Below are 27,809 nucleotides of genomic sequence, written 5' to 3' on the forward strand. Positions count from 1 at the left end.
TGATGACCTCAGACCCCTGAGAGGCCCGACTGGGAAAGGTCAGCGCTGCCCAAAGATACTCGGCGCTCCAGCCAACACCTGACTACACACCCTGGCCTCCCTTGTTTCTTGCAAGTATTTACTTTGGAAAACTTGCAAATGTAAAGCGTTTCTTTGTCCCTTTGAGATGCATCCTCTGCACCCAAGAGTCTTTCTCCAGGGACACAGGCGCCATGCCTTGGAGGTGCGATCATCAAGGAGGGTAGGCCCCCATCTCCCAGTCTCTGTGGGAGGGTAGGAGTCACTTAGCAGGTGCAGCCGGCCTAAACAGGCTGCGCCCCACTTGGCATCCTGCTGCACTTCCCCTCGGCTCGCCCCAGCATCTAAAAAGCCTCCTGCCTTTGGCTTCTGCACGGCTGAGATGGATTGACACTGACGTCTCTCTGTGACTGCAACGAGGAGGAAAACCCGACTTTCCAACTTACTTGAAAATCTGACCTATCAACCCCATTTCTCCTGTTAGGACACAGGGGCAGCCACTCCCCATGGTCACGTGAATACAGGGTGGGAGGTCAGGTGCCTCCAGATCGCACACTCTTAGCCACGGCCCACACAGTCTCTTTGGGTTATTGATCCCCACGTGTGCGGCCCTGGGCATGTGCCACCAGGCACTCGGGGGCCGGGAGCGGCAAGTGAGGAGTCGTCGCTGACAAGCCAGCTTTTACAGGCGATTCCCCCACCAGGTGTCACATAGTATGTCCTTGGGAGACGAACCCGAGTCTGTCCCTATGTGTCTGCAGGTGGAGCGGTGGTTCTCCCCAGAAGGGGGTTCTGGGCACCCCCATCCCACCTGCACAGCCTCACCTTCGCACGACCGGCCGTCTGCAGAAAGCCGGAAGCCCATGGTGCAGCTGCAAAAGTAGGAGCCTGGCGTGTTCTCGCACTTGTGGCCACACAGGCGCCCGGGGTAGCGCCGACACTCGTTAATGTCTGTAATGGGGCAGGCGGGCTGGCTCAGGGCAGCACCCAACCCGCTGCAGTGCCCCCCACTGCCTCTGCTCGCCACCTCCATCCCCCACCTCCCGTGGCCCCACCTTGGGCAGAGTGACCTGTCCCAAGCCCGTGGCAAGTCAGCAGGGGAGCCGGGGCCACACGCGACCTCCCTGTCCACCTGACGTGCCCACCTGCCCATTCTCTACCCCAAAGCCCCAAAAGGGGGGTCCGCTGGGGTCTGACACGGGGCTCTGGGGCGGTGGGCAGGGCAGCTGCCAGCCTTCCCGAGAAGCCTGGATTGGGGATGGCAGGTGCCGGCCAGCACGGCCTCTGTCCCTGATCTTGGAGGTCAGGCCACCATACCACCTTTGGTTCTTTTGTCGTGGGCTATACACACAGCCCCCAGCCCTGGGGGTGAGCAGTGACTCTGGGAAATCCCTAATGCTTCTGGACATGTGTAGAGCAGGCTTGCAGGTCTTGGGTCAAGCAGAGCACCTGCTGTACAGGTGGGAGGCAGCTCACACCTGGGGGCACAGCAGCAGGGCTGGAACCAGAAGGGGGGGCGTCCTGTGACATGGGATCTGCTCTCTGGGGCTGCCGTGCCAGGACTTCTCAGGTGAGGCACGGACTATGGTCACCCCAGGGGGGCCACCTGGCTTTCGGGGAAACCCACGTACCCACGCACGTCCTGCTGATGCCATCGAAATAGTATCCAGCCTTGCACTCACAACGGAAACTTCCAGGGGAGTTCACACACAGGTGCCCTGGCCCACAAGGCTCAGAGGGTGCCGCACACTCGTCCACATCTTGCAAAAGAAAAGGACACATTGAAAAACGTTTAGTGTGGGGTTCCCCCCTCCCCTCGAAGATGATAAGAAAGGAAGACAAGAAAGCAGCAAACTGAGATGTACACTGACAGCAGCATTATTTATTCTTCAGCATGTCACAGAGTGCCTACTGTGTGACCCAGATGCAGCCCCTACCCTAGGGAGCCTCCTGCTCCAGGTGGCCAGCAGTGGCCCTAGCTAAGGCAGGAAGTGCCCAGTGACCAGGGGAGATGCTAGGGAAGTGATCTGGGAGGCATAGGGAGAAAGACTCCTTCCCACTAGCAGGGATCTGGATCTAGCAGGAATCTGGATGGAAAGGAATGTAGCAGCAGGTGGGCAGAGGGAATGATGGAAACGCAGAAAACCACCCAGAGAGGAAAGGGCAGGGCTCATTTAAGGAGCAGCAAGGCCTATGTCATCTGAATTATAAGGTTTGTGAAGTTGGGGCCACCTCAGGGAACTAAATTCTAAGCAGAGAACTTCTATGCTTTGTCTCTCGCCAGTGGGGACTGTGGGCTGGGGGGCACAAGGGAGATTGCAGCTCAGGACACCTCAGACAGAATGAAAGGGACAAGGCAGGGGGCAGTGGTAGGCTGGCATCCTACTGCAATAGTCCAAGCAATGGATGATAAGGGTTTATGCTTGGAGATGAGCGATGGGACGGATGGACAGGTGGAAACAGCTTCGCTTTGGGGAGCCTCCTCTCCCCGTCCAGAGAAGGGAGGGGTGCGTTGGGAGCAGTCAGAAAGGCTGATTTCAGATTGGTTTCCTTTTTTAATACCAACCAACACAGCGGGTTCCCTCCTCGTTGAGATGGTAGCCACGGCCACAGTTGGGCACGTTCTTCTGGCATGTGTAGGAGCCCTCCGTGTTGATGCATGTCTGCCCAACAGGGCATGGGGCACTGATACTTAGACACTCATTGATATCTACAGCGGGGAAGATCGAGACAACGTGGTTAAACACGGAGGACCTCCAAAACCCAACCACTGGATCTCCAAAAAACCCCATGTCCCCCCTCGCTGCAAAACCACACACAGAGGCACTATACGTGGCCTCCCAACTTGCTCCCGGATCTCGCCCGCACACGCCAGCTTAAATACCACCTGCCTGGGCCACCTCCTTGCTCCTAAACCTTCTTTCCTTGCCCCGGGATCTGGGGCCGCCCGCCTGCCTCCTCTCAGGCCTGCCCACGATCACGTGGCTACATCCCTTCTGACACTGGACATTGGACATCTCACAGGACTCAATGTCTACACCACCGACTTGGCAATTGGGGCACCACCCTGTATTCACTCACTCCCACGCGGGGTGCGTGCTGGGTTCAGGGAGACAGAGGTGGCCACACCCTTGCCCCTGCGAGGTTCTGGGCTCCTCTGACGCTGGCCCAGCCCCGCCTGGCTACGGCCTCACTCTGGCCAGTAGCTCCTGCAGCCAGGCTTGGGCCCTTACAGCACACCCACGGCTCCTGGGCAGGCCCCCCGGGCCCCACGTCTCATGGTCCCCACCTGGGAAGCCATGTGCCTCGTCTCCCTGGGAAACACGTCTACAGCTCGAGTGCCACTTCCTCGAGACCCCTTCCTGCCTGGCCCCCGATCTGGGCCCCTTAGGCCCGAGCTGACCCGGGCCCACCCGGGAGGGGCTGCCAGCCCCACGTTCAGGGCACAGCGCTCTCCCTCCGTGACTGCACCTGCCTGGGTGGGGCGTTCACCTCTGCAGAGCACACGGCTAGCGAGCACCAACCAGTGCACACACGAGGATAACCGTTCGCTCCAGTTCCAATTCGTGGCACAAAACCACGCCTGGGAGGCTTAGTCGGTTAAGCGTCTGACTCTTGACTTCAGCCCAGGTCATGATCTCAGCGTCCTGGGATCGAGCCCCAACTCAGGCTCCACACTCAGCAGGGCGGTCTGCTTGAGAGTCTCTCTCTCCCACTCCATCTGCCCTGCCCCCTGCTCAGGGTCTCCACCCCCCTCTTTCTCTCTCAACCAACAATAACAAAAAAACCACAGAGGCTGAACTTCTCACTAGGGGGAGACTTCTCAAAGGACTGCTCTTTTTAACAGTCCCCTTGCTCAGACACCTACAAGGCCTCTAGGGGACCAAGAGGAGCGAGCGATGGTACAAGGGCCTGAGCTGAAGTCGAAAACAAGGATCAGCTGTACCTCCCTCCCAGCCACACCCCACCCTCCTGGGACGGTCCATGACCAGCAGCATCCCCCCTCCAGTCAGCCTTCTTGCACCGGTGCAGCACTTAACAGTTTACATGAGCCTTTCGGTTCTGCCTGCCGTCGCCTGCCACAGCTGGCCTGCGAGTCAGGCAGGGCCAGGATTCTTTTTTTTTTTTTAAAGATTTTATTTATTTATTCATGAGATACACAGAGAGAGAGAGGCAGAGACACAGGCAGAGGGAGAAGCAGGCTCCCTGCGGGGAGCTCGATGTGGGACTCGATCCCGGGTCTCCAGGATCACACCCTGGAAGGCGGCACTAAACCACTGGGCCACCAGGGCTGCCCAGGGCCAGGATTCTTATCTGCATTTTATACACAAGGCAACTCCGCAAGCATGAGGGTGAGCTCAGGGCCCACTCGACTCTAGAACCGTGAGTCCAGCCCTCAAATCAGGGGTCGGGAAGCTACAGCTGCCAGGCAAATCCAGCCCCGCCGCTGCCTGTTTTTGTCAATAAAGCTTTACTGGAAGCCAGCCACACTCGTTCTTTTACATACTGTCTACAGCTGTTCTCACGAGCTGCGCCAGAGACCCTCTAGCACACGAGGCTGGTCCTATTTAGCCCTTTACAGAAAAAAACTTGTGTAGAGATTAAATACAGTGTTTAGCAGCAATGGGACTGCCTTCCCTCTAAGCCTTGCACTCGCCTTTCAGGTCTATAGCTCCCAAACTCTGCCCCAGGACCTGTGAGTGTCCCAAGACAGAGTGGGCCACGTGCGGGAGGCCCCCGCTCTGGCCCTTTCTGTTGTCTTAACACAGAAAGGAAGACGGTGGGCACCGATCGGAAAATCTGAAGAAACAGGAAAAAGAAAAGACAGGATCGCCTCAAGGACCTCAGCAACCAAACCTCAAGGTTCTAGAACATTCTATGTCTTCTAATAAGGAAAGAGGGCTCTGCCTTCTCAGAGGCTGGCCATCCTGGTGCGGGCCCCCCTGAGCAGAGCTCTGCAGCTGCCGGGCTGGCTGCTGGTGGCTGGAGGGGAACAAGCAGGCCTGTGGGGCACCAGGGGCGGTCCTGGAAATTCCAGGAAGATGGATTTGGCTACCTGTGAGGTCACAGCTTCCCAGCACATCACACTGTTCTGGGGGGGGTGGGGGGGAGTGAGGGTGCCGTTGGCGGAGGTGTGCAAGCAGAAGACCAGGATGCACACAGGAGGGGAAGTGAAACCAGCCTTCTATCTTGACACTGTCTCCTCATAAAGAAGTATTTGGGATGAGGCAGTTTATTTTTAAAAAGACGATGTAAAGGTACTGGCATAAAATGATGTCGAAGTATGTTGCTAAGGGATGAGAGGAAACAAGTGGCAAATCAGTCTGGTCCCATTTCCTTTCTTTTTTTTTTAAGATTATATTTATTCATGAGAGACACAAACAGGGAGGCAGAGACACAGGCAGAGGGAGAAGCAGGCTCCCCGTGGGGACCCCGATGCAGGACTCGATCCCAGGACCCCATGATCATGTCCTGAGCCAAAGGTAGACCCTCGATCGCTGAGCCTCCCAGGCGTCCCAGTCTGGTCCCATAGTCATCAGAAACAAAGTTTTGGGAGAGCAGGAGCCCAGAAGGGCACAGACACTGCTTAGCAAAGTGCACTTCTGCACTTTGGGTTTTGCTTGCACTTTTGTAAATAAAGATATATATAACTTTCAAAAAAATTTAAAGAAAGAATCTTGAGTTTGGTTGTAAGGACTGTGGGTGATGTAAGGGGGGCCGCCCCAGGGCTGAGACGAGGGGCACCTCATGGCTGGTTTGCAGACCCTCCAAATAACCAGATACTGGCAGGGGGTGAGGGGGGCTTCTTCGGGGCTTTGCTCAGCTCTCCCAGGCTCTCTCTGCATCTAGGGGAGGACACCGAGGGGACTGTCCCCTCCCACTACGTATCTCACACCTTGTCCCTGCACAGTCTGCACCCCTGTGGAGGGGGAGGTGGGGGGGCACGCCGGGACTTGCAAATGTTCCCTCTTTGTGGAAATCTGGGCTGATTTTTGCCATGAGTCAGGGTTTCCGTCCCGAACAGATGCCAGCCTCCTTCGCGGAGCCCCCTCCAAGGCCCTACAAGTCTGGGCAGGACCCTCCTCCCTGCTGGCCCCAGGGAGGGCCATCAGCCTCCTGCTCACTGGTCCCCTGAGCTGGGTGATGACAGCCCCGCCAGCAGGAGGCTGGCCACGGACCAACCCCAGCTAAGCAGAGCTCCCCCCATGGCTCCAACACCTCCCCACCCTCCCCGCACCGGGTGACAGGGGAGCTTTAAAGATGAAGGCTGGGGTAGGGTTCTCAGGAGACCCCTGTCCAAGTGGGGGGGTCACTGTTCTATTTGTCTTTATTTTTTTTTCTACTTGTCTTTAACCCAGGGTGGTTAAAAAAATTAAAAAAAAAAAAAAAAAAAAAAAAACGAGTCCAAACTACCATTTCAAATCAAAAATCAATACAGAGGGACACCCAGGTGGCTCAGTGGTTGAGCATCTGCTTTCAGCTCAGGGCATGATCCTGGGGTCCCGGGATCGAGTCCCACGTCGGGCTCCCTGCATGGAGCCTGCTTCTCCCTCTGCCCGTGTCTCTGCCTCTATGTCTCTCATGAATAAATAAATAAAATCTTTACAACAAAAAAAAATCAATACCGATTTCTCTGAGAGTGGACAGGCTGGACCTAAGACAGAAGCCCCCCATCCCACGGTCACGGAGCTGCCAACCTCTCGCGGGGGGCGGGAAACGGGGCAGCGCCAGGGAGGCTGGGTTCTAACTGGTGGCGTCTGCCACTCTCAGGACCTAGAAGCTTCTGCTGAGCAGAGGCCAAGGCCAGGCCGGCCAATCTGGACGCAAATGCCCACGGCAAACGGTGACGGAGCAGGTGGCTAGCCGGGGTGAGTCCAGGAGGAAGAGGAGCCACCTGCCGGGTGCAGCACAGGCACCGTGTCTGCCCGGCTCCCCGCCCTCCCGCGCTGCTTCTCCAAGCCGAGTGTCTGACCGCACCTCCCGCGTCCACTAATCCACAGCGTCCACACCGGATTCTCCTTCATTCCACATCAGTCTTCCTCTGACACCAACACAGTAGTCGTGTGTGTTTGTGGGGAGACATAACATCTGCCATCTTTGCAATTTTTAACAGTGCAGACAGGTGGCATCAACTACGTTCACGCTGTCGAGCGACCATCCCCACCATCCAACCAGGCCGCGTTTGTATTTTCCTGGCTGACACCCCGCCCCCTAGACACCGGCTCCCCGCGCCCCTGCCCCAGCACCCCCCCCAGCTCCGCCCCTTCTCCATGCCACCTCTGGGAACCTGACTACTAATACGGAGTATTCGTTACAGCTAATATCCCAGGCACTTCGCTACCATCTCGTTCGATCCTTGCCTCAAGCCTCGCAGGCAGATATGATTATTCCCATTTTATAAAGACAGAAATTCAGGATCAGAGGAAGGAAGTAAATCGCTTTACATCATTCAGTTCTAAACCAGGTGTCTCTGGGACACCCAGGTGGCTCAGCGGTTGGGGATCCGCCTTTGGCTCAGGTCCTGGGATCGAGTCCCGCATTGGGCTCCCCGCAGGGAGCCTGCTTCTCCTTCTGCCTGTGTCTCTGCCTCTCTCTCTGTCTCTCTCATGAATTTAAAAAAGAAAAAATATCTTAAACCAGGTGTCTGTGACTCTAAAATTGAATTCCTAATTCTAGCACTGGGGCGACCCCAGCCTCTCTCCCTGTGTCTATATATGAAGTTTCATGGGGACACAGCACGGCCCATTCGTTCACATATCTGTGGCCGATTTCCAGCTTCAAAAGCAGAGCCGAATAGCCGCAACAGAGACCAGATGGCCCACGTGGCCTAAATATTTGCTCCCCGGCCCCTTAGGGGGTACGCCTGATGATCTCTGCTCGGCAGCCCCCCACGTTCTAGAGACGTGGCCCGGCACCGGAGCGTCTGCCCCTCCTGGGGGACCCTGGCAGCCCTGGCGAGTGTCTTACCAATACAGTTGCCTAGAGCATCTTGTATAAAGCCACTCTTGCACTGTAGCTTGGGTCTGCAGCGGAAGGATCCCAGAGTATTCTGACAGATAAAATCGGGGAGGCAGTTATGAATACCACTCTCACACTCGTCAATATCTGGTACATCATAAAAAAAGGAAATTGTTAGCAAGAGTCCTGCCAGAAGCATCTCACAACATTTAAAAATCACAAGAAAGTTTTCTTCTTTCAATGCTCATTACTCAGACTACAACCCAAAACATTCCAATAGAGAAGTCACAATTAAAAAAAAAAAAAAAAAAAAAAGAGCCTTAGTTAGCCAAATAAGTGCTCACAATGCTAAAGATTGAAAACTCTTTTTTTTTCTTTATTCCCCCAAGGCTCTTATGAGGCAAACTTTCTGTTACATAATAAATAACCCAGGCATTTTCCTGGCAGTATATGGGATTTTTTTTTTTTTGCACTTTAGGTTAAGTGCATGTTTAGTTTAGATAATAAGCAATGATCTTAGTGGCAATAAACGCGGTCCCTATAAACTTATTCATTCTGAAATTGTCACAACTTTTCAAATGTGAACAATGGGGATTGTCATGATCAGACATGTTGGCTGCTCTTCCCCTGAAGTTCGTGGCTGTCAAATGTTCAAAAGTGTATACTCCGCTGGCTGGGTCCCTGGGTTCTCAGGGCCCAAGCCGCCCAGCGAGGGTGGTGCAAAGTGAGCCGGCCCAAAGGCCCTCAGACGTCAGGAGGGTGTGCCTGGCTTTTGAGCTACCCTCGTAACTCAACCAGAATGTTCACACAAGTGGTTTTGTCATTCTGAAGGGCTGGAAACCCTCAGAAGAAAACTATGTTCTAATAGATCCTCATCAAAGCCTTATCTGCCAAATAACATCTATGGCTTGGCGGGGAAAAGGCCAGCAGCCAGAAATGTCATGTTTTTATGCAGCGGAAGAGACTATGCTTTGAACTTCAAGGAAGCCTGAAGTCAGATGGAAGGCAGCTGTTGTATAAAAAAAAAAAAAAAAAATTTTTTTTTTTTTTTTTTGCGTGGTGGGTAGAAAGTCCATGTGAGCACCTGGAATTCACCTCTGCTCTTGTTTTGAAATGATCCTGCCCTGAACCTTTTCAGAAGTGCAAACTCACCCTTGTCATTAACTCAACCTTACAGTAAAGAAGGTAAATCTTATTAACAATATAGCTGGCCAGTGCCCCCCCAGGAAGTCCTGGGGCCCTGGGGCGCCAAGGGAGCCCAGAGCCCTGGGAGCCTGGTGCTGCCTTTAGCAGCACATCCTATCTACTCCTGGGGAGCTGAGGTGTGTAGGCTCAGAGCATGTTATACCTTTGCAGTCATTGTCCTCTGTGAGTTCATAGCCAGTCCCACAGCTGCTGTCTCTCTGGCAGCGGAAAGAGCCCACCGTATTGACGCAGGACTCTCCGAGGCGGCAGTTGTGGTTGCCCGTGATGCATTCATTGATATCTAGGAGAGACAGAGGCAAAGCAGGAGTAACCAGCCAGAACCACGGCCCCCCCTGAGCTTTAACAAAAGGAATGTACCAGAAGGCATGGGGCAACTGGGTCCCAGCATCTGTGAAGTGCCCTCCGCCACGTGCATATTAGGGATGGAAGGGGTCCTGGGCACTCATTACCAATGGCATCCTCCCCCTGCTACGTCTCAGATCTATTGCTCCCTCTGAGCACCTGCTAAACACATGCCAGGCCCCAAACTGGAGTCATGTGATCATAAAGGCCTCCCCTAGGAGAGGCGATCACCTGCCTCCATCTCCCCCACCTCAAGAGAGGCTGAGGGACTTGCTGAGGGCCAGAGCCTGGTCAGACCCCAAAGCCAACCCTCTTTCCCGACACTGTATTCATATGTTCCTGGAGGAGAGCCGTGGCTGGGCGCCACGTGCTGTAGACTCCAGGGAATGCTGTTCTTCACCCACAGATGGGGCCCTGACGTGCGCCAAGTGGGGCCTGCCCAGGTGTCAATTGGAGGCGGAGGCTCCCAGTGCGGCTGCGTGCCGTCGTGCTGTCGCTGGAGCTCGGTGACCGTTACCTTCACAGGACACGCTGTCAGGCAGCAGCTGGTAGCCCACGAAGCAAGAGCACACGACCTCCTCACCCGTGTCCCGGCACTGCTGCTTGCAGGGCCCCCCGCCTGGGATCAGAGCAAATCAGAGCAAATGTCAGCCAGGAGCCCAACGCACACCAGATACCTTCTGGGTTTCCGGTTCTGTTTGGACTGGGCCAGAGCAAACGCACTCAGGGTGGACAACATACGAAGGCAGGCTCCCCATCGTGCAGCCCAGCCTCTCTGGCCTCGTACCTCTCCCCTCTCACGGGAGACCCCCAGGATCCGGCCCTGGGCAACCCCAGGGCTGCTGCTTCAGGTCTGAGCCCTGGTCCAACAAGCTGGTGGCATGCAGGGCCATCCCCGCCGGTTGTAGTGAGGCTGGGAGGGACAAGGTGGAGAAGCCAGCGATACTGCTGGCTTCGGGCCCAGCACAGACACGGAGGGGCAGTCCCGTGAGGCCCCCCCTCCCTGCAGAGGTGAGCTGTGATGGCCTCCTGGGTGGCCCTGCTACCTCCCCTCCACCCATGCTTCCCACGGGGCAGCTAAGTGATGCTCAAAGAGCAGATCTCCCCGGGACAAACCTCCACCAGCTAGAGCCGCTACCACAGTTCTGACCACTGCCCGGGGCCCGATGACCCCGGCCCGCCTCCCCAGCTTGTCCCTCCGCCCCCACCGCACCCCTCCCTGCACCATGGCCCACCAGCTGCGGTGGGTCTGGGTGTGCACATCTCCGCTCCTGCTGCCCAAATCTCCGTCCACCCTCACTCGTCGCAAACCAGCTACTTCCTCCCCCAAGAAGACCCTCTCACCCACCCCCACACCCTCAGGGAGCTTTCTGGGCTCTCTGCCCTCCACCAGTCCCACCCCTGCCCCCCACCCCGCCCCTGTGCCAACTGTCCCTGTGCGCTGACCACATCGTTTTGTGATTACACTGGCTCCCAATTAACACTCCAACCACAGGCAGGGCAAGGCTCCGAATGAAGCTTTGGAGACGACTTGCCAGTCTAGACATGTGGGAATGCTCCGGGAAAGAGAAATAAAGTTTTATCATCTGAAAAACAAATCTGCCAGGCCCGTTGTGCTCACTTTACGTTTGCAAACGTCTCCCTTGCGAGACACGGATATGTGGACATGGTCTCTGGCACTGCTGGGGCTCCAGGACACAAAGTCAAGCAATACTCACCCCTCCCCAGATGGTCCCCCTCCCCGGAGCCTGTGTTTAGGGGAGTGCCGTAGTGGGGAGGCTTGTGATGCCCGCTTCCCACGTGGCCTCCTCCCTGTGCACCCACCAGTCCCCGGCTTGGAGGGAAGGAGGAGGTGGGGAGCCCAGGAGTGCTGGGGGTGGTGGGGCAGAGGGACCTCAGCGGACTCCAAGCCAAAGGGCTCTTCCCAGGAGAACTCGAGTGAAACAAGAGGTCAAGCTCCCAGTGGGATTAGTGACATGTCCCCTGGGGTGGGGGACGGGTACCAGGGCCTCACCTCTGCAGCGGTCATTCAGGTACGGGTCCTCCTGTTCCTCCTCGATCTCCGAAATCTTGGCTGAGGGGAAAGAGGGGCAAAAGGGACATTTACCCAAACGCGGTGTCTCATCTCGTCTCTGCAGAAACCCGGAATAAATACTCCCCCTCCTTATAAATAGCAGGCAGTCGTGCCCATTTGGGGAGCTCGGTGCCCAAACGGCATGGGGGTCAGGCAACCCGCCTCACTTGCCTATTTCAGCAAATGCAGCCACGGCTCCCAGACCTTCAACGGTGCACCTGGTAAAGGCTTGTTGTCATGGGTTGAATGGGGTCTCCCCCCACGAAGATGTTGCAGCCCTAACCCCCAGCACCTGTGGCTGTGACCCTCCCGTGGAGCAGAGTGTTTGCAGAGGACAGAGCTAAGGGGTGTTAGGGCGGGGTCCGAGAGGCCATGTCTGTGTCCTTAGAGAAAGAGGAGGGATGCCTGGGTGGCTCAGCGGCTGAGCGGCTGCCTTCAGCTCAGGGTGTGACCCTGGGTCCCGGGATCGAGTCCCACATCAGGGTCCCCGCAGGGAGCCTGCTTCTCCCTCTGCCTGTGTCTCTGCCTCTCTCTCTGTGTCTCTCATGAATAAATAAAATCTTTAAAAATAAAAAAATTAAAAAAAAGAAAGAAAGGGGAAACCGGAGATAGACACACGGAGGAGCAATGACGTGAAGACAGGCAGGAGATGCACCAGCCAAGGAGCACGCGAGGCCACCAGAAGGCGGGAGAGCCCAGCCTGGATCTGCAGCCTCAGAGGGACGTAGCCCTGCCATCACCTTGATCGGGGGCATCTGGCCTCCAGACCGGGAGACAGAACATTTCTGTTGCTTAAGCTCCCCCCACACCAACCCCAGTCTGCGGAGCCCCAGGAAATGCACTGCGAAGTAGCCGGGCATCAGCAGGGACTCATTGGGTGCACTCGGACAGGGGCCCGAGCTCTGCTCTGCGGGCCAAGCACTCGGCAGAGCCTTCAACAGGGCACCGGGAGATGGTGAGGGCACGGGGTGCAGTGGGGTACCCTGATGTGATCTAATAGCATGGATTTCCACGTTAGTTCTGGGGGAAGAGAACTAGTCCCTTCAGCTCACATACAGCCAAGGGTGGGAGGGATCCCTACAAATCCCCGAAAGCCGTGCCCTGGGAAGTGGAAGACCCTTCTGCAGGCAAAGGTGACGGAGATCACAAGTCAGTCACGAGCTGACAGCAGGATGCGACAGCCCTGGGTGGGAAAGCGTAAATCAGAGCGTACCCCAATGAAGAAAAACAAGGAAAGGAAAGGCGACCTAATGGAAACCATGGAAACAATATTCCTCCCAGTGTCACATCCTTTTCCCTCTGCTTTCTGTATCTTCAGTGAGAGTGTAACACACCCACACCAGAGAAATAAACATCATGAAGAAGAAACATTAGCAATTCTGCTATAAAATTCAATACGGCAGGGACCCCTGGGTGGCTCAGCGGTTAGCGTCTGCCTTAGGCTCAGGACGTGATCCTGGGGTCCTGGGATCGAGTCCCACGTGGGGAGCCTGCTTCTCCCTCTGCCCGTGTCTCTGCCTCTCTCTCTCTGTGTCTCTCATGAATAAAACCTTTAAAAATATTCAATGGGAAGTAACCTATGTACATGATGTACAAGGCATTTTTTTTTCCGGCCGTTAAACTGCGGCCAGGGTCCCTACGTAAACTTTTCACTTGGCCAGGAACTAAGCAAAAGACTTTGAGAGTGTGAATCAGCTCTCCCAGGTGAGGGGGCTGGGAGCGCCTTTGCTGAGGTTATTCAACTCAGGGACTCCTCGCTCGCTTGAGGCATTATTCGGTCCAGGCCAAGGTGTAGGCCGGGGGCGTCCGCCAGGAGGACCTGCAAGGAGCCACTTCTCGCCGGGGTGATGAGGCCATCGAGGCTTGCACGGTGTTCTGTGGGAGCCAGCAAGCCTGGCACAGACACCACCATTCCTGCCAGAAAGCAAATCTCGAACGTGGGCTTCCCAAGCCTCAATCTTCTGGTCTATAGACTGGGGGTAACCAGTCGATGTCCCAGCACGGTTCCTCCCAAACTCTCTGCGGTAAAGGGACAGGGCTCTTTCCCCCATCTTAAGCCAATACTCTGATAACACATAATATAAATGCATTACCAGATAAACTAAGTAATGGAAATGGGCATCTTAGCCCCCACGTAGATGAAACAGACCTAAGTCACGCTATCATGTGCTTATACAAGTACCTAAAGATTTACACTGAATTCCTCTACTTATTTTGGCAGAGGCCGGCAGTGATCTGGGGACCCTCTGTGTGGCCCCGCGGCAGCACACAGTAGGCCCGTGATAAACCTTCCTGGAAGGAAGTCATGTCTGTGTCTGCGAGGAGGGAGTCTGTGAGGGAGTCCTCACAGGGCCTTTGAGAAAAGTCTGGTGCAAGAATTGAGGCAGATAGAAGACAGCAGAGAAATAAGACATCTGGAGCTGCAAAAAAGCTCAGAGATCGTTATGGAAACAAGACATAAATCAACAAAAATCCTCCCCAGAAACACAGGAGAAATTCTCCACCAGGATGAACAGTTTGGGTTTGTTTAAAGTGAAAATGTCATCCCTGGTTTCAAAAGTCAAGGAGGGAGCCAGAATGTGGTTCCAGGCCTTCTTTCTGACTGAGATATCTGAAATCAGCACCACGGCATCCATGAGAAATTAAAAACAAAGAGAGACTCGGTCCACTCGACCCAGGGCCACAAAGCCATGAGGGTCATGAGGCCGAGGTGATGGACAGTCCGACACAGGGAGCACGGGTCTGTGAGCTCCTCCGTCCAAAGGCCTTCCTGCCCTTTACCCACCACGGTGGGAAGCGGGAAAGGAGCCCAAAGTCACAGGGTAAGCCCGGGGCACGGCACATCCCACAAAGTTTCCAGGGTTATCTCCATTACGGCCCCGGAAACCACCGCAGGAGAGGAAGAGGTTATTAGACAGACAAGAAGTTTCCTGAATCGTGTAACTGAGCCACGGCCAGAGGCTTCAGGATTCGTCTTGGCCCTAGACAGATGGAAGGTGGTGGACGCACAGCTGGGAGCACCCTTGAAGCTGTTCTTGGGGTCACGCACCCCTTTGCTGAATAAGTACGAGTTGAAAGAGCACAGCCGGCTAGTAATGAGTGATACCCCTGCCCTGCTTCTTCTCGACACATCACTGGCACCAGACGGACAGAGAAAGGGTGCTGGCCAGGGGGCAGAGGGCTAGCATCCTCCCTCCCGTGTGTGTCACCAAGTGACCTCAAGCACCAGGCCCTCATCCGCGGAATGGAAGCAACGCCAGCCACCACCACCACGCTGCACGGGGCTGTGGGACAGACCCGGAAAGGTCGTGATGGCAAACATTTACAGAGTCACCCCAAACACTTTATACTCACTCTCCCATATATGAAGCAGGACTATAATTATCCCTATTTCACAGATGAGGAAACTGAGGTCTGCACAAGTCAGTTTACCTAAAATGCATGTCGAGACAGGGACATGGACCCAGATTTGCCAGATCCCAGATCCCAAGCCTTCAGTTCCACCCCAGGGCCATGGCTCTCAGAGGAGGTAACCAACATGAAACTGCTCCGAGGGCTAGAACCAGCCTCCGCTGAGTTAAGGCAACGAACGGTCAGCGTGTGTACGCACACCACCGTGGTTGTTCCTTTTACGTGTTAACTTGGTTGGGCCACAGTACCTAGATATTTGGTCAAACACCAGTCTGTGTTTACTGTGACAGTATTTTAGATGAGATTAGCATTTAAATCAACAGACTTTGAGTAAAGCCGATTGCCCTCCATGACGTGGGTGGGCCTCGTCTAATCGGATGAAGGCCCTCAGAGAAAGACTGACATCCTCCAAGCAAGAAGGAATTCTGCCACTGGATGGCCCTTGGACTCAAGCCGCAACAACAGCTCTCCCTTGGGTCTCTGGCCTTTTCGCCCAACTTGCAGGTTTCAGACTTGCCAGCCCCCACAAGTGAGCCAAGTCCTTAAAATAAATCTCTTCCTCTCTCTCTGTATATATATCTACACACATCCTCTTGGGTTTTTTAGGATAACCCCGACTAATGCACTGCCCGAAAGGGAGAAGAGGGGGAGATTACCTGCTTCTTGGAGGTCCCCAATGTCCCCGGGGGCAAAGTCTGCTGTCTCCTGGCCCTTGACACAGCACGCCCGGAAGACCAGCCCACACTGGTAGCCGACCATGAGTGTGTACTCGCAGCTCTGGCCCTGGGCTTGGGCTGCCCTCCCCAGCAGGCAGCAGTGGCAGCACCTCTGCAAACACAGGCAGACACCGAATGGAGAAGCCACACAACACAGCAGAGCCCCCCGGCCTCTCGGATCCCAGTATCCACTCGGCCTGCACAACGACACTGCTGGGGCTTGGCTATCTCTTCCAAATGCTGGCAGCAAGCAGCTCAGCAGGCCAAGCCCGGGGCATGCTGGCCCCCAAACCTCACAGGTCCTGGTGCTGGGAGCAGCCTTCAAGGGGGTGCACCCAACATATGCCCCACCACCAGCCTGTCCCACTCAACACCTCTGCTCTGTCTGGCTCATACACCTCCAGGAGGAATTAGCCATGACAGGGACCCTGTGAGGGTCACACAAGAGCCCCCTGCAGGTCCACTCCTTGTGTGGGGGCTAAGATTTCTCCTCCAGGTGCAGAAAAATGAATATGCACTGGTCTCTTCCCTCCGATTCAGGTGGTTTGGGCAGCAGGAGGTGCATCGCACATTTGAAAAGCACGAGACCCTCAGGACAAGTCATCAAACGAGGGACAGAGTCACTGCCCAGAGTCACTGTCCGTCACCTGGACCCCCAGTGATCCTGAAAGTGATGCCTGAGTTCTGCGGACAGCATTTAGCCTGATTTATGAAAAGCCCCATTTTAGTCCTTACTGTCCTATCCTAGGAAAGGCACTGAACTTCCCAAAAGGTCCAGAGCGGGAGAGCCAGGAGGTGGGGCTCTGCTTGCGTTTCCGTGGGGGCTGATGGGGCTTCCATCCCGCCAGAAAGAGGGAGGCATCAGTTACTGCCTCCACCTTCCAGGGCATGAGTCATCCTTCCCGGAAACACAAATCACGCATCTGCCAAAGTAGCCTGTTTCTCCTCCCGTTAGAATATTCCAAGCCTTCTCTCCACCTCCCTTTTCTTTCTAGTCTGGGGACAAGGGCAGAGCTGTCTGGCAGGCAGACAGTGTCTGCAGAGCCCCGGCCCTGCCCGTAGAGGCAGCCGCTGGACGCTCTGGCTCCTGGCTCCGGGGTCCCCCTCCATGACCAGCCCTCCCTGCCCTCACCCCACCCAGCTCTCTCATGCCAGAAGCCTCCTCCCATGGAGGCCCCCAAAGGCTGAGGGTGGGTGGAGGGGCTCCGGACCCCCAACTTCCCACGCGGAAGCCCCCTCCACCCTAGTCTGCATGAAGAGAGGATCCCCAGAAAGGATCCCACACCCCCCTCCAGGAATCCAGACTTCATTCCCATTCACGCTCCGTGAAATGGCTCCCCGGCCTTCCTGAGTGGGAATGGGAAATCTTCCTGGAAATGCACCTCCAGAGGCTCCCAGCTGACCAGGTTAAGTGTCCAGCTCCTCCTGGTTGGCCTTGTTTTTCTCTCTCAGTGGGTGGTGAGGGCGGGACAGCCCAGTGAATGTGCGGTTTGCAGGCCCCGGGAAGCTGTCAGGGGCTCCTCCTCCCTCACGCCAGGACACAGACCTTCCACGGGGACAGAGGCCCTGAGGGGCCCAGCGCAGACCCGGGGTGGACGACATCACCCTCGCAGAGCTCACCTCCCCCTGGGCCAAACGACCCCACACCGGGCCCTGCCTGGCCGGACGCTTGCCCTTGCTGGTCCTGACACTACCCCAGCCAGGCCACTGCGGAGCATGGGCCTCTCTGAACCTCCCTCTTCTCTTCTAGGGCAGCTATGGAGGCCCCGTGTTTTCAGAGGTCCCGGTGGACAGAGTGAGGGGGGGACCATTCTGGGCTCCGGGTGGGCAGGAAAGCTGGAGGGCCTGCCTTGAACTTGGAGAGGCTCGGGTCCACCCCGCCCCCCCCAGCCCAGGTAACCTCTGCCCTGATTTCAGCCTTTCTGCTGGAAGCCCGGGCACTGGAGGTCCTCGGGGCAAGGCTGGGTCCCTTCCTCCCCGTCTCCTTGGTGTCATCCAGGGTTTTCTGACTAAACCGCAGGGGGCGGGGGACCGGACAGGCCCCTGGGCCCTCCTGCTGCTCTAAAGGACAGGCCTGGGCAGGAGTTGCAGGCAGGAGGGCAGCCAGGCCTCCCGCCGGGGACGGCGCTGCTGGCGGCAGGACAGGTCTTCACCTTCACAAACGTAGCCTCCAGGCTGGTGTTGTCCCCGTGTGACGTGGCGCAGCTGTCTTGCTCGTTGGCCAGGTTGATGCCTGTGGCGCAGTGCAGCTCCTCCAGCTGGCTGTGGCAGCACTGCTCCTGGACCATCCTGCGGGAGGAGAGCGGCCGGGCTGAGGGCAGGGCCCGGAAGGGTGGGGGTCCCGTGGGGGGCACACAGGGCCTGGGAGCAGTCGCCCCTCAGGGATGGGAGCCCTGTCATCTTTGGGCACCTCCCCTTCTCAACTGACTCCCACTTTCACACACACTAGGGCACACACATTTGCACATACACACACTCGTTCCCGTGCGTGCACACACACTCGTGCACACACTCCTGTGCACACACACACCAGTGCACTCCCACACACATACACACACTCGTGCACACTCACATGCTCCGATATGCATACACTCCCATGCACTCACATACCTACACACAGTGCTCACACTCGCTCCCATGCACGTGCACACACACACACACTGGAGCACATGCATGCTCCTATGTGCACACACACTCCCGTGCACTCACACACCTACACACAGTGCGGACACACACACTGTTGCACATGCTGCTCCTATGTGCACACACACTGCCATGCACTCACATCCCTACACACAGTGCACACACTCGTTCCCACACACACACACAGTAGTTGGCACACAGAAGGTGCTCAAGAAGCGTATAATTAGAAAGACCGAAGCAGGTGGTGTCTGGGGGTGGAGTTGGGAGACCCCGATTCCTGTCTCTGAGTGTCGCCCTACAAAATGTTCCCACCCAGTTAAAAAGCCACCCCTTCCGATTGCTGATGCTGGACCAGACACCCTCACCCTTCACCACTCATCTGTCTCTTCCAGACTCAGAGGAAATCACTCCCAAGGTGGAGGAGCTGCCTGAGGCCACGCGGCAAGGGATGGCGGCAACCATGACACGGGGCCGTCCACATGTCCTGGCCCTGCCGGGGGCTCCGGAAAGAAGGTCCTCGCAAACTAGAGGACGCCCGAGCATAAAGGCTCGTGTCGGCAGAAGGACCATCACCTGCCAGAATTGGCTCCTCGGACACGGCTCTGGGCAGGGCGGGCTGGGCCGCGGCAGGTGAGTGGGCAGGAGGTGCGTGTGAGGCCCAGGTACGGCTCCCACCAGACCCAAGCCAACGTCAGCAAGGGCGGGACGAGCCGCCCAACCACGCCAGTCCAGAGAGAATGGGGTACCCAGCCTCGCTATGCTGCCAACCAGCCAGGCTCCCCTGCCCAGGGGGAGCAGCAGCCCCCCAGCTGGTCCTACCCCCCCTCCACCCTGCGGGGCTGGAGCTCTGCACCTGGCCTCCCATGTGCTTCCAGAACCACCTGGGGCTCCGGGATGGACTCACCTACGCTTGTGATACCACAAACTGCATTTGTGCTTTTTGGTGAATTTACAAATAATAGGTATACCACCAGATTGCCAGCAACAGCATCCAGACGGGCACCTGTCTACGCATGTTCAAAGACAGTGGCTGCACAGAAAAGCTGAGTTAGGGAGGATCAGAAGGCTCAGGCACTGTCGTTGGGAGTGGCCACCATGCAAAGCACTAGGGTAGCACCTTGAAATATTAAGTACACAACTGCCATGTGATCCAGCGATCCCTCTCGTGAGTAAACAGCCAAAGGAGCTGAAACCAAGAACTCGAGATAGTTGCACACGCACATTCACGGCAGCATCATTCACAACAGCCAAAAGACGGAAGCAACCCCATGTCCACTGAGCAATGAGCACTGAGCCGAATGGGGTCCATCCCTATGGTGGCGCACGACTCAGCCTGAACCAACGAGGAGATCCTGCACCTGCCACCACATGCATGGACCCTGAGAACATCATCCTCAGTGAAATAAGCCAGTAACGAGAGGACAAGCGCCGTATGTGTGCACTTGGGTGAGGAACCCAGAGTCCTCAAAATCACAGAGACCGAAGAGAATGGGGGTGGCCGGGTGCTGGGATGGAGGTTCGGTTTGGGAAGATGAAAACCTTCTGGAGATGGGTGGCAGCGAGGGCTGGCCTGAGCGTGCTGAACCACATGCCTAAAACCGCTTCAGATGCTCAGTTATGTTATGTGTATCTCACTGCAATGAAAAGAAATTTGACTGTGTCCCTGCTGTGGGCCAGGCCCATGCCGAGGCTTCGGGGACCCGGAGCGGTGTCGCCTGGTGGAGAACAGCCTCCTGCACCGAGGGGCTCTGGTGGCCGCGGCTCCTAGGCCCTGTCCCAGGGTGGCCAGTGGCAGGAGGAGCCTGGCGTGGGGCATCTGCAGAGCGGCATCCAGATCCCCAGCTTCCCTGAGCTGCCAGCCACTCGGAGCAGCGACCTGGCCTGAAATCCCACCTGGCTCACTTGCTGGCCTCCTTCAAGCTCTGCCTCCAATGTGCCGCCTCCGTGAGGCCTTCCCAACCACTCAGTCTACAATCGTCAGCCTGCCCCAACCAGGAGGAGAACCTGTCTATCGTACCCGTTTTTCCTTTCCTATGACACAGGACACCTCCTCACACACCATATAATTAACTTATTACTTTATCATTTGTGTCCTCTCTGGAGAGATTTTCTCTTTTCTGTTCCCCAATTTATCCCCGTTTCCTGGAGCACAGTGCCTGGCACCTAGCAGGTGCAGATGTTTGCAAGAGTAAGAAACGAAGGCATCAGGTGCGTCAGTTGTGTTGAAAAACCTCAGCCTTGGATTCAGTGCGTATTCAAATTCCTCTGAGCAGTCGGTGGGCTACATTCAGCCCGAGGCTTTAGGCAACTTTACATTTATTTTATTTTTAAGATTTTATTTATTTATTCATGAGAGAGAGAGAAGGCAGAGATATAGGCAGAGGGAGAAGCAGGATCCCGCAGGAAGCCTGATGTGGGACACAATCCCAGGACCCCAGGATCACGCCCTGAGCCAAAGGCAGACACTCAACCACTGAGCTACCCAGGCATCCCGCAACTTTACATTTAGATACTGAGGAACGTTGGCCCTTAGTTCAGGGCAGGGTGCAAGGTGACATGCGCCTTGGGGAAGCATCAGAGCAGCTGTCCCCTGCCTCCCCCCAAGTGTGTCTCGTGTTAGAGGCTCCAGCAGAAGCTGAAGGCACTCGGCCAGAGCCCACGGATGCAGGAGGCTCAGCTCCTCTGAGGTCCTCTGGGGTCTCTGCTTCCCCACCAAGGGAAGCCGACCCCACAGAGCCCCTAGGACCTCCTCCCCCGACTCTGCCCAGGAGGCTCTCCTGCCTCTGTTATTTCATCCCACCCTGAATGACATCTCCCTTTGAGCCAACAGCCCAGGCTCAGCCTCTGACCTCTACAGACGATGTGGGGCTCAAACCCCTGTGTTAACTGAGCAAAGGGGAAAACATGCAGGGGAGGCCTGGATGGGGAGCAGATGGCGACCCGGTAAGAGCCAGGCAGCTTGATACTAACACTTCATCAAGGGGCCCTGGCCCCTGAGTTCACCAGCCTCCTTGAGCCTCCGTGAAACAAAACGCTGGTCACTGCCCATCAGGGACCCGTAAGTGGTGTCCTGGGAGTTCAAGAACACGTTTTGAGGACATGGTGATGCAGAAATGTACACTGCCCACCAGGATTTCTGCAGGCCCCCGTGACCAGGTGAACTCCACCAGCAATAAGTCGGGGGTCGGGGAACCTGGATTTGCAGCTACATCTCCCACAGAGAGAAGAAATGCAGCTGTTCAGATGGTATTCCCTACATGTCAGGATTTTTCTTGAGGCATGTTCGAAATTTACCGTTGAGCAAAACATAGATCATGAACCAATACCTTCTGTGTAGCTAAGAAGGTATCTACTCTGTCATTTGGGGCCCATTGGGGATTAAAGATAACTCTGGAACATATTAAAGACTTTGGTTGGTAGAAGTAACTAATAGGGGCCCCCAGGTGGCTCAGCGGTTGAGCATTTGCCTTCAGCCCAGGCCGTGACCCTGGGGTCCCGGAATCGAGTCCCACATCAGGCTCCTACAGGGAGCCTGCTTCTCCCTCTGCCTGTGTCCCTGCCTTTCTGTGTCTGTCAGGAATAAATAAATAAAATCTTTAAGGAAAAAAAAAAAAAAGAAGTCACTAATAAATTTAGTAATGACCGAAATCCAAATTCACAAGGAGGGCTCAGCGGCTTCTAGGTCTCTCTGACCTGAGTCCCTCCCACCTGGGCGTGGAGAGGTTCGGCTGGCTGATGCCTCACTTTGAAAGTCTCTGATTTCAAGAAGTATTGATAATAGTGGCTCCCTGTTATGGCTTGAACTGGGTTCCCCCCCTAGTACCACCCCAAATCCTATGTGGACATCTTCACCCCTTCATAACCTCAAATGTGACTGTATTTGGAGAGAGGGTCTGTAAAGAGGTAACTAAAGGTGAATGACCATTGGGGTGGGCGCTAATCCTGTACGACCAGGGGCCTTAGAAGGAGATCGGGACACAGATGCACGTACAGAGAGTCGAGCCTGCGAGGACGCAGGGAGAGGACGGCCGTCTGCAGGCCCGGAAGAGGGGCCTTGGGAGGAACCAGCCCCGCACCCACCATGGTGCTGGACTTCTGGGCTCCGGAGCTAGGAAACCATAAGCCCCACAGTCTGTGTGGTGTTTGTGATGGCAGCCCGGGCGGACTGACACACTGTCTGGCTTCGTGGTGCTGGCTTTTTCCCTCTGTCAATGTCCCTACCCTGAAAGGATGGCATCACAGTCCTCCTTTCCCAGTTGGGGAAATTGAGGCTCTGAGCTGGCTCAGGTGGCACAGCCAGGAATCCAGCCCCGCTCCATCCAGCTTCCAGGGGACCAGGCTGTTCCTCGTGGGCAGTCAGCAAACAGAAGGCTCGGTTCTGACCACTGGCTTTGCACCAGCCCCTCTGACATTTGCAGCGCTGAGCCTCACTTGGGAGCCAAGCTCCCGGCTCTCACCCGTCAGATGCCCCGCACATCCTGACTGCGTGGCCTCCCACTCTATTCAACCGGCCTTGTGTCCCATTTTCTCTTCCTTTGTTTGGTCTATAACACTCTTGACTTTTCAAGAATTTCCTAAATCGAGATTTACATCGTCCGGCCATGCTGGCAGACTGCACGCGATGCTCGCTGCCAACATAAATGCAAAAGCCCAGAACGAGGCGGACAAGCCTTCCCTGCACATTCTTTCCATGGCAGTTCTCCGGCCAGCTCCCCACGGCCCCGAGGGTGGCGCGGCTTAGCGTGGGATGGGAGGAGACCTCGAACTACCCAGCGAGGGACTGCTGTTGTGCCCTCGCCTCCCTGATGCTGGCTCCCCCGGCCAGCGGATCTGGGTTCAAATCCTACTGCCGTCACCTACCCGCTGTGTGTGCAGGGGGGTTGGGGGAGCTCACGTTGCTCATCTGTAAACTGGGATTAACAACAGGGTTAAATGAAGTAACATGCAACAAATACATGGTGCAAAGGAAGCACTTCATACAGGCTTGCTACTATTTTTACTATTACGTTTACAGTGACAATTGACATCATCGATCTTTGTCGCGTACCCTAAGTTTACATTCTCCCAAAACTTGGAGGGAGCTTCAGTTAATTTAAGGAAAGAGGAATGGTGGATCCAGGCGCTGTCTACTGCGTGAGAAGAACAAGCATCTGGGGCTTGTCTGTGTGTTCCGGGTTTGAAGGCAGCCCCTACTTTGACTTGCCAGGCACATGATCTCACCCGACCCTACAACAGGCCGCTTTGTGTTAGGAGGAACCTGACTGGGCCACAGCGCCCAGCAGCGGCAGAGAGAGCGGCAAGGCTGGACGTCCCTACTCTGTGGCCCAGGGACAGGAGTGATGCCCTGGCCACCACAGGGCAGCCAGGCAGGGGGAACCCAGTCCCGCTCGAGGACCTGGGAGCACAGAGGAAGGGGGAGGGGGTCACCCCCCACGCCTCCCACAGTGTGAGTGGACGTGGCCTGCACGCTGTCCCTCCTCCCCTGTTCTGCTAAAGGAACACCGCGCGGGGAGAACGGTGACCGCTGGCACATATACCTGCATTCCTTGGATTCCGAGGTGTACGGCAGCGAGCAGTCCCTGTGCTGGGTGGCCATTTGGTGTCCGTCGGCACAGCAAGCCTCCATGACGGTGTCTGCGGCCACTGTGTGGGGAGAGAGCAGGGTGCCTGGTCGGGGAGTGACTCGCCATGGGCCCACGTGAGGGCCCCTTTGATGTGTGGCCCCCGTCCCATTGCCTCCGGCCCCTGCTACGGGCCAGGCCGGTCTGAATGGGCCTGGACACACCTGGCAGTCACTCCACAAATGTGAACTGAAAACCCACTGGGTCCTGAGCTAGAACTCACACCCACTCCTTCCTAGAGAGGCTCGACGCCTCCCAAATCCAGGCCTGATTCAGGGGGCTCAGCTCGATGCTGGGGATCCATGCTCCCCCAGGCTGAATCCCTGCTCAAGCCATGCTCCAGGGACCCTGCCCAGAGGGGGGCCCTGCCCAAAGGGGGGCCTTGTCCAAAGTGGGACCTGACCAGACAGGGACCCTGCCCAGAGGGGGACCCTGCCCAGAGGGAGGCCTTGCCCAGACTGGGGGAGCCCTGCTCAGACGAGTCAGGAGGGCAGCAAAGGGGTACAGGTAACACCAAGATGACCCTTCGAGGGTCAGGGATGGAGGTGGCCAGGAGGTTCCCAGCAGGCTGATACTGGATACTAGAACAACCCAGGGGGGTCCCCTCCTGAGGGAAGGTCTGCCTGGTGAGCAGGGAGCTCACACCAGGGAGGAGAAGCAAGGCTCAGGGGACAGGATGGAAATGGAGGCCTCACAAGCCCCTCGAGTGAGGAGGAAAGAGCCAACATTTCTAGACCAGCTTCTGGGAGCCACATGCACGTTCTCTCCTTAAAGGTTTTTTTTTTTACATTTATTTATTTGACAGAGCGAGAGAAAAAGAGCACAAACAGGGTGAGTGGCCGGCAGAGGGAGAAGGAGAAGCAGACGCCTGAGCAGGGAGCCTGACACGGGGCTCAATCCCAGGACCCCGAGATCACAACCTGAACTGAAGGCAGACGCTTCACCGGCTGAGCCCCACACGTGCCCCTCTGCTTTAATTTTTGTAACTCCTAGTTAGCAAGGCGTCAGTCCTCATCCTACAGTTGATTTGCACAAGATCCCGTCCCCGTCCACAAAAAGGGCAGCAGAAGGGTCCACACGGGTCAAGCAGCAGGCCCATGCACACACAGCCGGACAACGGCCCTCCAGTCCCCAGGCTGGCCGGAGGAAGAGGGGTGTCACCTGGAACCAGGGCTCCCGGGGGTCTCGGAGCTGCTCCCCGCAGTGAGAGACATACCCCGGCCCGTCCTCACTCTCCCGGGGCTCCCCTGGGCTGGCAGAGCGAGTCCAAGCTGGTTTGGTGAAGAGTGACATACCACCCAGTCCGCTGCCACCCAGCCCCTCGTCCCCTCCCTGCCCCCTCTTCGCCCCCCGAACGTGAGGGATTGGCCATGGGGCTGGGGCTCAGGTAAAGGGCTGGCATCTCAGGCCTCCCAGCACCACAGCAGGAGCCCAGCCCCGGGACAGGAAGCCGCAGGGTAAGGGGCACAGTGTCCAGTGTTCCCATTCGTGCACCCCCCACCCCCACCCCCGTTCCTTCGTTCTCACTTCGTTCTCATTTAAGGCAAGTGCTCGTGAAACACAGGACCTTACCTGTTGGAGGTAAAGTACGGCCTGTTGTTCATGAGTGTGACCCAGCCGGGAGGCTGATCCCCCAACACCCCTCGAGCTGCCGAGCCCAGCTCCCCAGCCACCCCGGCTCCAGCTGGGCCCACCCAGCCCTCCCCTACGAGGTGTCACCCTCGGGCTTCTCACGGCCCCTCTGGTCTCCAGCACCGCCCACCCACTGGCTGGGTGCCCCCACTCCTGCAGCCGGCCGCCCCAAATATCCTGCAGGCTGGGCCTGTCTCTTGTCCTCGGTCCGTCGGCACAGAGCTGGCAAGAGCAGCTTCAGGGCTGAGCAGAAAGGGCACGAGCTGCTGGGGTCACAGCTCCAACCCCACCTCCGGCTCGTCCTTGCTCTGTGACCCTGGCCTGGCGACGTCCCGTCTCTGAGCCGCAGCCCCCTCGGTGGTGAAGACGGGGCTCGAAGCGCCTCCGGAGAGATGCTGAGCTGCTAAAGGTCTGAGCACCCAGGGATTTGCTGGCCTGGTTCCCCGGTTCTCAGGGGCCGCGGCCCCCGCCTGGGGTGCGGAAGCCCCCAGGGATGAGCAGCACCCCCAAAGCCTCCCTCCGGCCCTGGGAAAGGCAAGCACCGGGGAGGCTCAGACTCCCATGGCCGCCTTAGCAGCGTGGGAACCTTGTGCCCTGAGCTGTGGAAACATTTGGAAATGATTCTCGCTGGGGAACCTGAGCACTTTGAACCTTCTTCTCAGCAGGACGATAAAAATATTAAGTCTTTTGCTCAGTCCAGAAATTTGGAATGTCCCTGGAATGCTCCAAGCAGCCACAAAGCTGGAAGTTGTGCAAAGCAGAGCCGCCTGGGGGCCGCGTCTGGGGCAGGGAGGGGGAGTGGGGATCAGCATGCACCGCCCCCCCTCCCCCCAGGAGCCTCACAGCCCTCTGGGGTCAGCTCATCCCTCTTGGGGATGCATCCCCATCAGCCACAGGGAAGCTCTCACACAGCCCCAGCAGATGGGCAACGGAGAGTCTGCCAGGGCCCATGGCCGGGCTGGATGGTGACAAGGCAGGGGTGCGGGGACCAGACCCGGCAGGGTGTCACTGTCCTCATTGTAACAGGCAGCCCTGACACATGATGAGCTTCTTTGATTCACCATCTCTTTCCCCCAGGAGCCCTTACCTCCCCTTTTATGCCACCACGCAGGGCACAAGGGGTCACCTTGCCGGGCAAAGGAGGCATCTTTTCCAAGCCATGCCCCCTCTCTTGGCACCTCCATCCCTTCCTATATTTTACTCTCAAGGAATGAACAGCTCTGGGCTGGACATCTCTGTTCATAAACTGTCATTCCTAAAGTCCTGAGTATTTGCTTAGGCCAGAGAGGGAGGAGAGGAGCTGGATCAAAGGGAAGACATTCTCCAGACTCTCCGAACAAGCAGGGGACAGCTGTCCTGAAGGCCTCCCTGCTTACATGGCCCTGCCAGCCCCGCAGCTGGAGCACCGCGACCAGGGTATAGGGCCAGCACCGGTGGCCAACGGCCCTTGAGAGCTGGGCTAACTGGCCAAAGTTCATGGGTTTCTGGTCAAGGCGGAGGTGCTGACATCAGGATGAGCTGAGAGCTGGGGCTTAAAGTCAGAGGGACCAGAGGGAGACTGCCAGCCCCTGTTTATCAAGCCCTCCGGAGCGCAGCAGTGCAGTGGGGAGGAAGGGGCAACATCAGGCAGATGGGGGTTCGAGCCCCTGTCCCCCCACCCCCAAGCCCACTCTGCAGCTCACCATCCCTGGAGCAAATTCCTGAAACTGTCTGCACCTCACAGGGGCGCCCCAATCTGTGAAATGGGGCTTGGACCACTGAGTCACATGGTTCTTGTGGGCGCCCGGCACACAGAAGGCAGCCAGGGACTGTCCTACTCCTGTGTCTCCTCTAACCCTTTCACCACTGTCTTTAAAGCATATGCTGTGGGGGACGCCTGGGTTGCTCAGCGGTTAGCGTCTGCCTTTGGCTCAGGGTGTGATCCCGGGGTCCTGGGATCGAGTCCCGCATCGGGCTCACCTGTGTGTCTGCCTCTCTCTCTGTCTCTCAAAAATAAATAAACAAAATCTTAAAAAAAAAAGATAAAACATATGCCTTAAGTGTTTTGTCACCATCGGTGGCTGTAGGTATGGAACCTGGACTTCAAAGATAATTACGAACGGAAGAAGCCAAATGGAGCTAAGTCACCACACAGGGATGGAAACATAAAGGCTAGGGTGTCCTCATCCCCCCCGGGACCATGCCTTG

At 56.6% G+C, this 27,809-nt stretch overlaps 1 protein-coding gene across 2 annotated transcripts in view; it reads right to left on the reverse strand.

Moving 5' to 3' along the window:
• The window catches only part of FBLN1 (fibulin 1), a 97,966-nt gene that overhangs the window by 57,039 nt on the left and 13,118 nt on the right, over positions 1–27,809 (reverse strand). For both annotated transcript variants that reach the window (XM_072742435.1, XM_072742436.1), the window contains exons 2-11: positions 23,907–24,012; positions 17,880–18,015; positions 15,667–15,838; positions 11,540–11,599; positions 10,043–10,144; positions 9,326–9,463; positions 7,987–8,124; positions 2,585–2,728; positions 1,650–1,778; positions 844–969 (exon numbers count right to left, since the gene is read on the reverse strand). In XM_072742435.1, coding sequence (XP_072598536.1) covers positions 844–969; positions 1,650–1,778; positions 2,585–2,728; positions 7,987–8,124; positions 9,326–9,463; positions 10,043–10,144; positions 11,540–11,599; positions 15,667–15,838; positions 17,880–18,015; positions 23,907–24,012 — 1,251 coding nt within the window. The remainder of the gene's footprint in view (positions 1–843; positions 970–1,649; positions 1,779–2,584; positions 2,729–7,986; positions 8,125–9,325; positions 9,464–10,042; positions 10,145–11,539; positions 11,600–15,666; positions 15,839–17,879; positions 18,016–23,906; positions 24,013–27,809) is intronic.

Source organism: Vulpes vulpes, chromosome 16 (assembly GCF_048418805.1).
Source record: "Vulpes vulpes isolate BD-2025 chromosome 16, VulVul3, whole genome shotgun sequence".
NCBI lineage: Eukaryota > Metazoa > Chordata > Mammalia > Carnivora > Canidae > Vulpes > Vulpes vulpes.